Source organism: Plecotus auritus (assembly GCF_963455305.1).
Source record: "Plecotus auritus genome assembly, chromosome: 5".
Lineage (NCBI taxonomy): Eukaryota > Metazoa > Chordata > Mammalia > Chiroptera > Vespertilionidae > Plecotus > Plecotus auritus.
In genome coordinates, this window is record NC_137776.1 from 61,653,126 (window position 1) to 61,665,751 (window position 12,626).

A 12,626-nucleotide genomic window follows, 5' to 3' on the forward strand; every position below is an offset into this window, starting at 1 on the left:
TGGAAAATGAGAGCAGATACTCTGCTTAAGACACAAAAGAGTGGGCTTGAATGGCTCAGAAGCTGGTGGAACCAGTTGTACCATGTGATGTGCCATGCCCTAACATCCCAGGTGGGCACTCTGAGATTCGATCCTCCCATCTCTTCCACTGAAACATGATATGCTATCTACAACTCTAAGATACATACCTCAGCTTTCAGTTTCAAGCAACTCCAGTACGAATGCAGGTAACTAACGGGACTGCTGGGAGGGTGTGCTAAGCAATGCAATTTAATGCCAAATGTGGAGAACAAAGATGGCCTTGATCATTTTGCTAAAGCAGTTTTGCTTAGATCATGTAAATTTTATTATTCTGGGTCAAATATTTAACAAAATGCAAAGATAATTATTGCTTTTTGCAAAGGGCCCACAACCTTCTTTGTGCAGGATCTGCAGGACTATCCTGGTGTCATCATGGCTCACATATATCGTGTTATGTGCATGTATTTCACAAGTTTGGTAGCTAATTAGAGGCCTAAAATACAAAGTGCAGGCACAAAAGGCTCATCAACTCCATCTCCTATAAGAAGTCCTCTCATTAGAAGGGTGCCGTATCAATTTAAAACTTCTGTTGTGCCTCCTTCATAAGTCAAATGTCATCAGGTGGAATCTAACACCCATGATAATGTGGTGTTGACAAAGATTTGCAAATATCAATGTTAGTATCCATTTTCCTTTGATTGTCAGAAATTGTATATACATTTCAAAAACTGAAGTAATCCACTTTGACAAATTTTATGTTGACAAATTTTAAAGTGCTATAAAATTTGATAAGCTAGATCAATGAACTATGTTTCGAGCTGCTATGTATTTTTTTCCAGGCACTGAACAAACAGTTCATTGTTACCAGTCTGTCTTGGGGGGCTATAGCTTTGGGTATTCTATGCAATTCCAAAGAAACTTCAGAAGCTCACACATGCTTTGAGCACCAAAAACCAGGGGGCAGTGCATCTAAACCTCAAAAGGAGCGTATGGTATGCTCCACATACGTGTGTAAATTAAAACCTATAAAATAACATGGGCATTGTAAAACTTGTGTTAAAACTGATAACAGCTTTACTGATTTACCGACAATGAAAATATATAGCATTTTTTCTGTCGGAGCATTTATCAACACTTGGCAAGCCTGTACTAACTTGACATGTGAGATGATCAAAATGGATTATGTAATCTTTCCCATTCATTTCTATTGATTTTAGTTATGATAAAATTCATCAGTGTGCCTGGGAACCCTCAGGCTGAAAGGCTCTTGGAGACAAAAAAAAAAAAAAAAAAGAAAGGAAAAAAAAGAATTCAGCTGTTAGTTGTAATAGGATGAATGTAATTTTAGAATAGGATTGCACAAATCCAGAAGTCATGCCCTAAAGGATGCAGCAACAAATTAATACAAATAATCCTGGCAGTCTCAAAAAATTACATCTGTCTATGCAGAGATTTACTTTTGAGATCAAATTATGAAATTTCAAGCTAAAAGAATTAATGTGTAAGTGCCATTAAAAACATAGTTTGTAAACATATTTTCAAACTTTTTTAAAAAAACTTGAACAGTAATCAAAGTTATTTCTCTGACTGCAAGTAACATCAAAATGCCAGCAAATGGACCATTTTAATCAGTTTTATTGATTCATGCTTTCAGTTCTTATTCCGTTAAAAACAAGGCACATTAAATACATCCTCTTATTGCTCTATAAATGCATGCAGCTCATTCCGTATATCAAAAGTAATAAATAATGGCGATAAAACACCAAGACAGTTATAAAAATGACAACCCAGCCTCAAACATAGTATTTAACAGTCCAATCTAGAACAATAACCCAACACGATACATAAAAGAGCCATGAAAACATGCAGTATGTGTCTCTACTTCAGTACTGGGCTTATACTTGATCTTCTTTAAAAACACAGTAGGGCTTTTTTACTCCCTAAAAAGGGCTGACATAATGCAAAACAGTGCAAGTTATAGTGTCACTGACATCAATATTATTACATTCATAGGCCAAAATACAAATACATAAAAAAGGGAATAAAATCAATGATCATTCTGACAGTATGTTTAGTAAAAGTCAGAGTGAAATTTTCATTGTACAAAAGAGAAGTCTACATAATTTAAAAAAGACAAAATGAAGCTAGAAACTAAAGCAGAATAGGGAGCATGCATTTAATTGTAGAAACCTTAAAGTTACACTCAGTATAAATTGATTAAAAGCAAGAATTTTGCAAACAGCATAATGGATATGAGGCAGACAATGCTGGCTTAACAAATAATCCAGCATGATCACTCCTGTATGACTGTGGTCAAGCTATTTAAAGGAGCATCCAGGTCTCCACCACAGATGGGGTTTCCTTCACCTGAATCCCCTTAATGGCTCTTGAAAGAAATTACTTGATTGATAAAAGACAATCTCTGCACACCCCACTCCCACCCCTACCCTCACAGCATCATCTACATCACATTTATATAAAAAGGGCAAAAAACTCTTTTGCACTTGGCATAGGTTTTGCAGGGGCTTATCCCCCTATTTCTTGCTTCATTTCTGAAATCAGGTGAAGAAGCTGTACAGGTTTAATTAAGAACTTACACCAAAATGTGGGGGTGCTTTATTCACAGTAAAGACTTGGAACCAGCTCGTTTCCAAGATGAGTCTCTGGGATCGATGAAGGAGCGTATGTTTTAGAATTAGCAGATTTTAAGCAAAAGCAAATATGCTCAAAAGAAGAAAAGTGTGCTTTTCTTTGTCCTTAAAGGAACTTCACTCAGAGCAAAGCGTGCACAAACAAGGCGTGTGTTACAAACACAGCTCTGCCCAGGCCAGTCAGGTCTTAAGCCGGGTCCCTACTGTAATGGATTCAGGGAGGATACAAGTCATTCTTATCATCTCTAACTAGAAAAAGAGAAAGACAGAGAACACAAGTGTACAATAATGTGGTACATCACCTGTAATGTTTGACAGGACATCTCTTCTGTCTGTTAAGTGTCACTGGATTCCAAACAGTGAAATGTATTGTCTTGATAGAAAAATACTAAATTACAAAGCCACAAGCTTCCATTATTTAAAAAAATAAAATAGCCAGTATAAAAAAAAAAAAAATCACACCTTGAAAGAAAAACTTCACAGTGGTACCTTGGAGCATCCCTCGCTCTGTTTTAGGTTTTCCTTTCGAAGTGGCAAGTCTAAAACATCCTTTAAAAACAAAAGGAGTTAAGATTCTACCTTAACTGTTTCAGAAGTGAGGATGGGTGCTTAACTGAGTGAATTTCCAGTGTTTATACTATGACATCCAGGCTCAGACTCCACTCGAAAGATGCATAAAGATAGTCTACAGAAATAACTGTACAAAAGCGTTCCATGTACCAGTTTATAAAAACTAAGACTTTAAGTGTGTGCAGTGAAAACCTGACATTAAATAAAGGGTTAGATTTCACATACACAACCTGATCTGGAGACACAAAAAATAGGTAGTTAACTTCACAAGAGGAAGCACAAAAAATAAATATTCAGGTGACTGGCTAAAATGCCAACAAAATATTGCAAAAGCCTACCAAAATAGCCCTTTAAATTCAATTCATTATTTGTGAAATGCAATACAGATTGGATTTTTGTTTGTTTTGTGTCTCTGTGTGTGTGTATGTGTGCTGGGGGAATGTGTGTGAGTGTATATTTGTGTGGTTTTATATTTTTCTTTTGCTTTTTGGTTGGTTGAGAACTCTTCCACTGAATACAGAATGAGAGAGGCTTTCGGTAACCAAAAGGACCTTGAGTGTTGTGCCTTTTTACAAATAATTATAAAGTTACCGAAGGGCTATTTCTATCCTCGTTGCTGTCTGTTTACAAATACTCCCCCAAATGGATGCAGTAAACCAAGCAAAACAGTTCATGTCTGACAATGTCACACGCTCTAACATTTAGGATGTGGGGATTAAAAATTGTGCTATCATATGTGGTTCTTTAATAAACACAGGTTTTTAACCTTTAAATGTATTAATTACTCCTGTAAAGATTTGAGAAATTCAGTCTCATCCCATTACATCTAACTTACCACTGAAATGCCGGTTTTGAAAGTTAAAAAAGCAAGAATCTTCCTGGCAACTATTATAGTCAAAGAAAAACCAGCAGTGACTGAGGGAGGAAAAAAAAAAAAACAAACCCACAACGAATTGCTGAGATGAAACTATCACTGTAACTCCCAGAAATGTCAATGCTATCCTTATCTTATACCTGTGATTCTGGAAGCTCTCAGAGTTTCTCTTTCAGACTTGCTCCTGTAACCAGATCTAAATGTTCCCTTCCCTCTCCAGCTTTGCCAGTCGCACTCTGCATAGAAAATTGTGTGATGGTTTGGAGAGGGAAGGCAGACAAGCTGGAGGAAGGAGTGGCTGAGAGGTCTTCTCTTAATAGGCCACTCTCAGCTCCATTTCTTTTAAGAACAAATACGATCTACAAGCTTAACATCAAGCTTTGTGTATGTTACAAAATTCCTCCAGCTTCTTTTTTTCGATTTCAGCCAAAGCATTCTGCCTCTAGAATTGAATTAGAATAAATGAACACATACACAAAAAGAGAGCATGTCCAGTCTAATCGGTCACAAAATGGGTACAAAACATTAAGGCAGGGTGCATCATAAATGAGGAAAAGGGATAAAATACACATTTTAGAAGCTAGAGTGAATGGCAAATACAAAGAAGGGATATACATCAACATCCTAAAGCTTTGGAATGTTTCCCAGTGTTTTTTTTTTTTAAAAAAGCCGCTATCCATATCCGCTATTTTGGAGTGTTGTATTTCGTAACTGTTGTTACATGATGATTTGTTGTTCCTATGTGTGTTGGCTGAGGCGTCACTGCTCACACTCACAGTCCTCCACAACTTCTGTCCACTGGAATGGGAACCCTTCCTTCCAGGTTCTCTTCTGCCGTTTTCAGTAGGATCGCCAGCCGGCTTCCAGACACCCTTCCTTTCTGAATAGCACTCATCAGCTTAAAGAGAAAACATGCAACAGATTCAGAAGGCAGACTGGCTCACTCCCTCCTTCACAGTGTTTTAATGGTCACCTTTGCTGTAGGCAGAGGTCATTAAGTGCTCCATCAAAAGCCATCGCAGGTCCTCCAGCTCAAATCGAAAGAGGACAATTTTTGAATATTTCAGAAATGGGGGCACGGGCAGGTATTTTATCACTGCTGTAAAAACTACACCCATCTAGCAAAATCACCTGCCTTCAAATGAAAATAGAATATGTCATTTTTTTTTTTTGGCCTTTAATGTGCTCAGGGTGCATATTTTTTTTGAGCAACTCAAATATTGGATCTTGAGTTCCATTTTAAAATCTTAAAAATGAATCTCAGGGATTGAACAAAGACAAACCATGGTCTATATTTAACTACTCTTTTTTTAATGTTACTGTACTTGACAACTTCAATTCCCCTAAATCCAAATTCTTAAAGACTTGATAAAGTAATTTACATTTAAGTACTTGAAAATGGACCCAGAGATCTACCTTAAGAATTAAAAGCACTTCACAGCCCAGATTTTAGCTAATTCATTTTTATCCAATAGATAAAATCAGAATTAGTCTTGAAATTACATGCAGTCAGTGGGCAAAGGCCTTTAATCTTGAAGGCACTTCACCATTATGAGCGTGGGGTTTTTTTTCCTTTTCAAGTTTATGTGATTTTAACTATTTGCTTTTCCTAGTATCACTTCCTCAATCTTTTATTTATTTATTCAAAAGAGAACTGAGTTAGCCATTCACTCGAATATTTTTTAGGGTTATAGTTTTTAGCTTACAGAGATACATTTCTTTAAATGGCTCTGAAGAAGAGTCAGAGGCATGTGCCAAGGTACAGGATCAGAATTTCCTGACCTTACTAAAAGCTGCTTCACAAGCTATTGCCTATTAGAGATTGACTCCTACATGCAGAAGCGACATTAGAGCCCAAACCTAAAAATAAAGGCAAGCAACCATGTGCTACCTGTAGTGATCCTTCCAGTGGGGATTATTGAGAAACCAAATCTATACTGACAAGGGTGTTTAATGAGGTAAACATGGACTCAATCCCGAGGGGGAAAAAATTGTATAAAAAAAAACAACCCTGACAACATACTTTACATATGACAAATGACGTAACATAAAGAATGCTGACATCTAAATACAGAACAATTCATTGTCTATTGTTTTGTCTCTGAGTGCATGAAGACCTTCAAAGTTTATCAGAGCTAACAAATCTGATAGAACTGACTGGAGCTTTTTATTTATCCATAAACATTATATGATGTACCATCCTTTAAAAATTCAAAATTTCTTTAAACATTACATGTATCTTGAAACCATATTATAAGGAGGAAAAAAAACACATTTGGGTGTGAATATATTTCATGAGAAATATGATCAGCATTTTTTAAGTTGAAAATTAGACTCTATTTGTACTTAGTAGAGGCATGAAGAGTCTCTTTCATTAAGAATTGGACAAAAAAAATAAGAAATACTCAATTTTTAAAAACTGTGCAAGAAAACCCACAGATGGTTTAAATTACTTCATATGTATTTAACTCTATTGCATTCAAAAAATTACTCAAAACTCAGACCAGAGAGTATATCCATAAAATTAGATTCTTATTGCTTCTAAAACCCTAGGTCTTCCAACCTTAAGTACTATTGCTTATTTACAACACATGAAATGAAACATAAACTATTTCTTTAAAGCAGTGGTTCTCAACCTTTTTAATACCGCAACCCTTTAATACAGTTCCTCATGTTGTGACCCCAATCATAAAATTATTTTCCTTGCTACTTCATAACTGTAATTTTGCTTCTGTTATGAATCGTAAATATCTGTGTTTTCCGAAGGTCTTAGGCGACCCTGCTAGCGGTTCTCAACCCGAGAACCGCTGCTGTAGAGCCTAAGACCATCGGAAAACACAGATATTTACATTATGATTCACTAACAGTAGCAAAATTACAGTTATGAAGTAGCAACGAAAATAATTTTATGGTTGGGGGTCACCACAACATGAGGAACTGTATTAAAGGGTCGCGGCATTAAAAAGGTTGAGAACCACTGCTTTAAAGTTTTCTAAAATACTGAGACAAACCATAAAATATTCTAAAAACAAACTAGACAAAAATGTATTAAATGATTTCTAATTGCCAAGCACAAATTTTAACCTCAATTCAAAATGTGAACTTAGTTAACCGGTAAGCTAAAGAACTAAACATCCTTTTTTGTAATGCTGGACACAACCTGTGAAAATTTTCTGCATTTAGATTCAACAATGCTCTTATCTGCAGCTCATCTCCAGAGAGACAATTACCATTTCCTTTGCCTTGATCTTGTTTGTTTAACTTGACACAGTGAAGAAAGGGCTGACATTGACCAAAATCCCCAGCATTAATTTATTTCATGTTCAGCATTCATCATTGCCATGGTGCAAGCAAGACCTGGCATTCATTTGAAATACCTGCCCAAGAAGCACTACAGAAAAAAACCTGGCTGCTTGGAAACCAATACATACTTCATTTTATTGGAGTCCTATGGACAGCCACAATAACGTATGGGTTTGTTGAATTTCTCTCTCTTAAGGAATGATGTGCAGCATCCAGTTTGAAGTTAAAGTAGCAAAATGTATTTCCTTCATGGTTACAATTAAAGAATTGAGCCTCGAGTAAGTAAATATAGAAATGCTTGAATTATATGGTCTTGACCCCAGAATGCATGTTCCCTTTCTTTTGTTTTTCAGGTTCTTTATAATGTAAGAATATAATAATTACATTTCAGGATCTCAAGTGAATATGATTCTGAAATAAATGCAACAATGATTTTTAAAACTTTTCCTTAAAAAATTACTTTCCACATTAGAAATGTTGTGTTAGTAGCCCCTTGAAGCAGGCAAAGAATGGTCCGACAGTGGTATTCCATGGCATACTTCTTTAAAAAGCATACTTCTTATTCACCCCCTTTAAGCCATAATTAACTTAAATTTAATCTAAATTGCCCAATATAACAGAACATGTCTTACAAAAAGGAAAAAGAATGTGGTACATGCATCCTTGAAGGCAGACATATCAACCTTTGCTGGCTTCAAGATTTCTTCTTTTCAGAATGAAGTGACAACTGTGTGGCCATCAAACTCTATTCTGGCGCAACCATTAACAACCAAAAGATTAAAAAAAAAAAACAAACATGAATACATTTGTTTCCTTTCAGTACAACTCACCTGCAAAAATTCATTGAGTTCAACTTGTCCATTTTTGTTCAAATCTACTTCATTCAGAATTTCATGTAGTGTGTTTTCATCCATTTGGATATTGATACTCTATGTTAAACCAAAAAATAAAGATTAACTAAAAATTGTGCAAATCCTTTTAATAATGTTACCAACTTTTCAAAAATTAAAAGAGAAATATTACCCATAGAAATACCTAGATAAGGAAAAAATATCTAATATAATCTTTGCATTCTTTTGCTATCCAAGATATTGAGTCAAAAAAATATTACCTCTAATGCACGCTGAACATCAACAGTGGTAATAAAGCCCTTTTGGTCTGTATCAAACTTATGAAATCTCTTCTTGTACCTGGAATACAATGTTGAATAATGGAATAATATACTTATGTAGGTAAAAAAAAAAAAAAATGAGAGAGAGAAAGAAACTTATTAGAAGTACCTGTCAATGTCTGAAGGCAGCAGGCTAATTTCAGAGTTATCTGTTAACTGTTCTGATCGAGATTTATAACCCATTTCGAAATACAGAAACTTCTTAGCTGTTTCAAGTTCTTCCTAAAATACAGACACACACAAATTTCAAAGATTTATAGTAAAATGTATTGATTTTTTTTTCTTTTGGTGTTCTAAAAAGAAGCTAGCTCATCCTCACTTATCTGACCAGCACATTTTTATTTCTTCCAGACTTATTGAAGTATAATTTATATTCAACAAAATCCACCTATTTCAGGTACATAGTTTGATGTATACTCTACCATTATCAGGATATAGAACACTTCTATCACCCTAAAAAGCTTCCTTCTGCCCATTTGCAGTTCATCTCTTCCCCAGGCAGCCACTCATCTGTTTGTTTTTTGTCACAAGTTTTGCCTTTTCTAGAATCCTATATAATAAAAGGCTAAATTGTGTCCTCGGGAGTTTGACCGACCAGGAGTTCAACTGTTCACTATGACATGCGCTGACCACCAGGGGGAGGCACAGAATGAAGGAAGGCCCCAGCCGGCAGCCTGCAGCCAGCAGCTGTGGGAAGGAAGGCCCCAATCAGCCCTGATTGCCAGCCAGGCCTAGGGTCCCTACCCATGCACAAATTTTGTGCACCAGGCCTCTAGTTTCATATAAAAGGGCTCATATAGCAGGTAGTATTTTGCGTTTGACTGCTTCCACAGCATAATGATTCTAAGATTCATTCATGTTGTTGCATGTTTTATTACTTTGTTTCCTTTTAACGCAGAATACTCTTCCACTAGCAAAATCTACAGGACCAAATTCTGTGGTTTTGGTTAAAAAAAAAAAAAGCAATTAGAAGCAAAGAAGATATATAGGATTTAAACAACTACTTATAATGTAGTGTGCAATATACCCAGACAGACAACATGAGACTAGCTATTCTGAAATTCTGTCACTAGGATTCTGATAATTGGGTGAAAGTTACTGAGTAATGAGAAGAAACAAGCTATCCTGACTAGTTCTACCTGTTTTCTCAAATGTTCCGAACTCAGTTGATACTATTGCTGACAACATTGTCATTCTTTAAAAAAAAAAAAAAAAAAAAAAAAATCACACAAACACACACAATTGATTTCAGAGAGGAAGGAAAAGGGAGAGATAGAAACATCAATGATAAGAGAGAATCATTGATCAGCTGCTTCCCATATGCCTCCTACTGGGGATCGGGTCTGCAACACAGGCCTGTGCCCTGACTGGGAATTGAACCATGATCTCTTGGTTCATAGGTTCATGCTCAACCACTGAGCATACTGGCCGGGCAGTCATTATTAGTTTTCATGTCTATCTCTCATCAAAGAACTTTCAAAATGACTCTATTGTACTGTATATTATTCACAAATATCTCTTTCCTCCCTTTTACTTATATATATTATATATACACACCAACCTCCCTCCCCTTGCCATAAGTATACTTCTTAACCTATTGATGTGAGCTTGGACAGATGATTAACTTTGGCCAACAGAACATGAATAGGTATGACATAGGCTACTTTTGAGTAAAAACTTAAAAGCATCTGCACAACTTTGCCTCTCTGGTTTCTCTGCCATGACAAGGGAATAAATCAGAGACACCTGAAGATAATCTGGCATATAGAAAAGAGCCACAGCAGCTAACATGCAGCCTTCATGTAATATGAGTGAAAAGTAAATGCTTGCCATTGTAAGCTAATAAAATTTTGCAGTTGTTTGTTATAGAGCACAATCTAGAGAAAGCTCACTAATGCAAGACTAATGCAAGTCTTAAATTCCCCAGGCTCCCCATCAAAGGAACAGATGACAAGTGCCTTTTCTTGGAGAGGGGAAGACAAACTATTTTTCTGAGATTATTCCCTTCCTACTTTATTTTCTCTTAGGAGAAATATTATATAATATAAATATATATTTAATATAAACATATAAATAAAATAAATACATACTATATATTATAGAAAAAGTCAAAACAACTATAGTATACATAAAATTAGAAATGCTAAAATATTCTCAGCTAATATATACTATATATTATCAAAATATACCATATATGATCTATCTGAAATCACACACACACACATGATATATAAGGTATATATAGGACTTGTATGTGAAGTTACAAAAGGCATTCTTCATTGACAGATTACTCTCTTCAGACAAGAAAATCCACCAGTTATAAAAAACAACATATCTCCATTGCACCGATTTTACCAGGTCACATTCTGTAAAACTCATTCAAGATTCATTTCCCTGGAAATAGCTTCTCTGATGCTTCCCTCCAAGAACAAGCTCTTTAATTCATCTCCCTTCATTGCCCATGTTATTTATTCATACACCATCAAGCAAGGAATCATGGAATTTCAAAGTTGGAAGTGATTTTTCCCTAGAATTCACCCAATGCATCTCCCTAGCCTCACACTTTCTTTGTAACATTCCAAAAATGGAAGCAGGAGTTCTCCATTTAAAAATTTCTCACAGTAGGGTGATAACTCAATACCACTGAAAGTAGCCCATATAAGGATGGTTCCAACTGCTTAAAAGTTTTATGTTAAGATTAAACCCATCTCTTTGTAATTGCTCCAATTTGCTTGGTATTAGCAAGTACCTAGGAAGGAGTAACTACTAGCTTCATCAATCTAGAGATAAGATTCCTATTAATGCAGCTTAGGATTACAATTGCATTTGGGAGCAGCCATGATTTACTGTTAACTGCTATGCATTCACAGATAACAGAAACCATATTTCATTTTTGCATGTGTTACTGGTAAGCCTTGTCAAATCTATCATGAACGAATGGAGTCGTGTTTCTACGTGTTGCAAGGTTTGCCATTTATCTCTAATTATACTTAAAGAAATTTCACCCCTTGCTTCCATTTGTCATTAAACATTCACTCTCCCTCCAGTTCTTATTATTGGTGTGCCAAAGATGCATGCCATCAACAGTGTAATCTCAGCACTTGAAGCAAGGTAGACTAGGTCAAACCAAGGACAGAATCCTCAGAGACCTCTTGAGACAAACAGTGATCATTTGATTACAAAGATATCACATGGGGCTTCGCAGAATGCTTTAAGGAATTCAAATACATCATTTCTATAACATTTCCTTGATCTAATAATCTTGCTAATCTTTATGAAAAGAAAATGAGATATCTGAAATGATTTTTTTCCTAAATAATTCCTTACTAGCTTCCAATGATCACTATACTTCTTGTTAAATCAATAAAATAAACTTAAAATGCCATAATCTAGAAAACTTTCTAAGAATAATGCTAAGATCACCAGTTTATAAGTTACAAACTATATTTTTCTCTCTTCTCCCTTTTTGGAATTTGGTGCTACATTTGCCCATCTTTTGTCTTCTGGTTCTGTTTCTATTTGCCACAATATTTGAAATCTCAACAGTGGTTAAATAAATTCCATCTGCAAATTCTGTGAGTGGCCTGAGGTATAATCTTTCTGGGTTGGCATACAAATTCATTTAGAGCAAGCTTCTATTTAAATATCTATTTCCTTTTACCAATATTTATTTTTCTCTTTTCACACTGAAAATCATTCTCCTTGACCAAAAAGAAAAAAAGAAAAACAATTTGGTATTAAACTATAAGTTGAAAAGTTCTCCCTTTTCTCCAGCATTGAAGAATATGGTGCCAGTCTCATCAAACAATCATCTAGGTTAGGCCTCACTGGCTTCCTTTTCCATTTGTAAAAGTTGTTTCTTGTGGGGTGTTTTTTTTTTCCTTAGCATTTTTTTTCCAACAGTCAGCCAATCCCTGACACTATTTATATACATCCATATCATTCCCAGATACCCTTTCATTCTTAAGCACTTATCTTCCATATGTTTTAAATTTGCTGCTTATCAGCTTGCTTTTTTTCAGTCACTTCATTTCTT

General features: G+C 35.5%; 1 protein-coding gene across 2 annotated transcripts in view; it reads right to left on the reverse strand.

The window, feature by feature from the left end:
* Positions 1–1,640: 1,640 nt before the first annotated feature.
* GPD2 (glycerol-3-phosphate dehydrogenase 2) overlaps positions 1,641–12,626 on the reverse strand; it is a 145,761-nt gene continuing 134,775 nt past the window's right edge. For both annotated transcript variants that reach the window (XM_080668528.1, XM_080668527.1), the window contains exons 14-17: positions 8,700–8,812; positions 8,531–8,609; positions 8,250–8,348; positions 1,641–5,014 (exon numbers count right to left, since the gene is read on the reverse strand). In XM_080668528.1, coding sequence (XP_080524654.1) covers positions 4,889–5,014; positions 8,250–8,348; positions 8,531–8,609; positions 8,700–8,812 — 417 coding nt within the window. In that variant the 3' untranslated portion in view covers positions 1,641–4,888. The remainder of the gene's footprint in view (positions 5,015–8,249; positions 8,349–8,530; positions 8,610–8,699; positions 8,813–12,626) is intronic.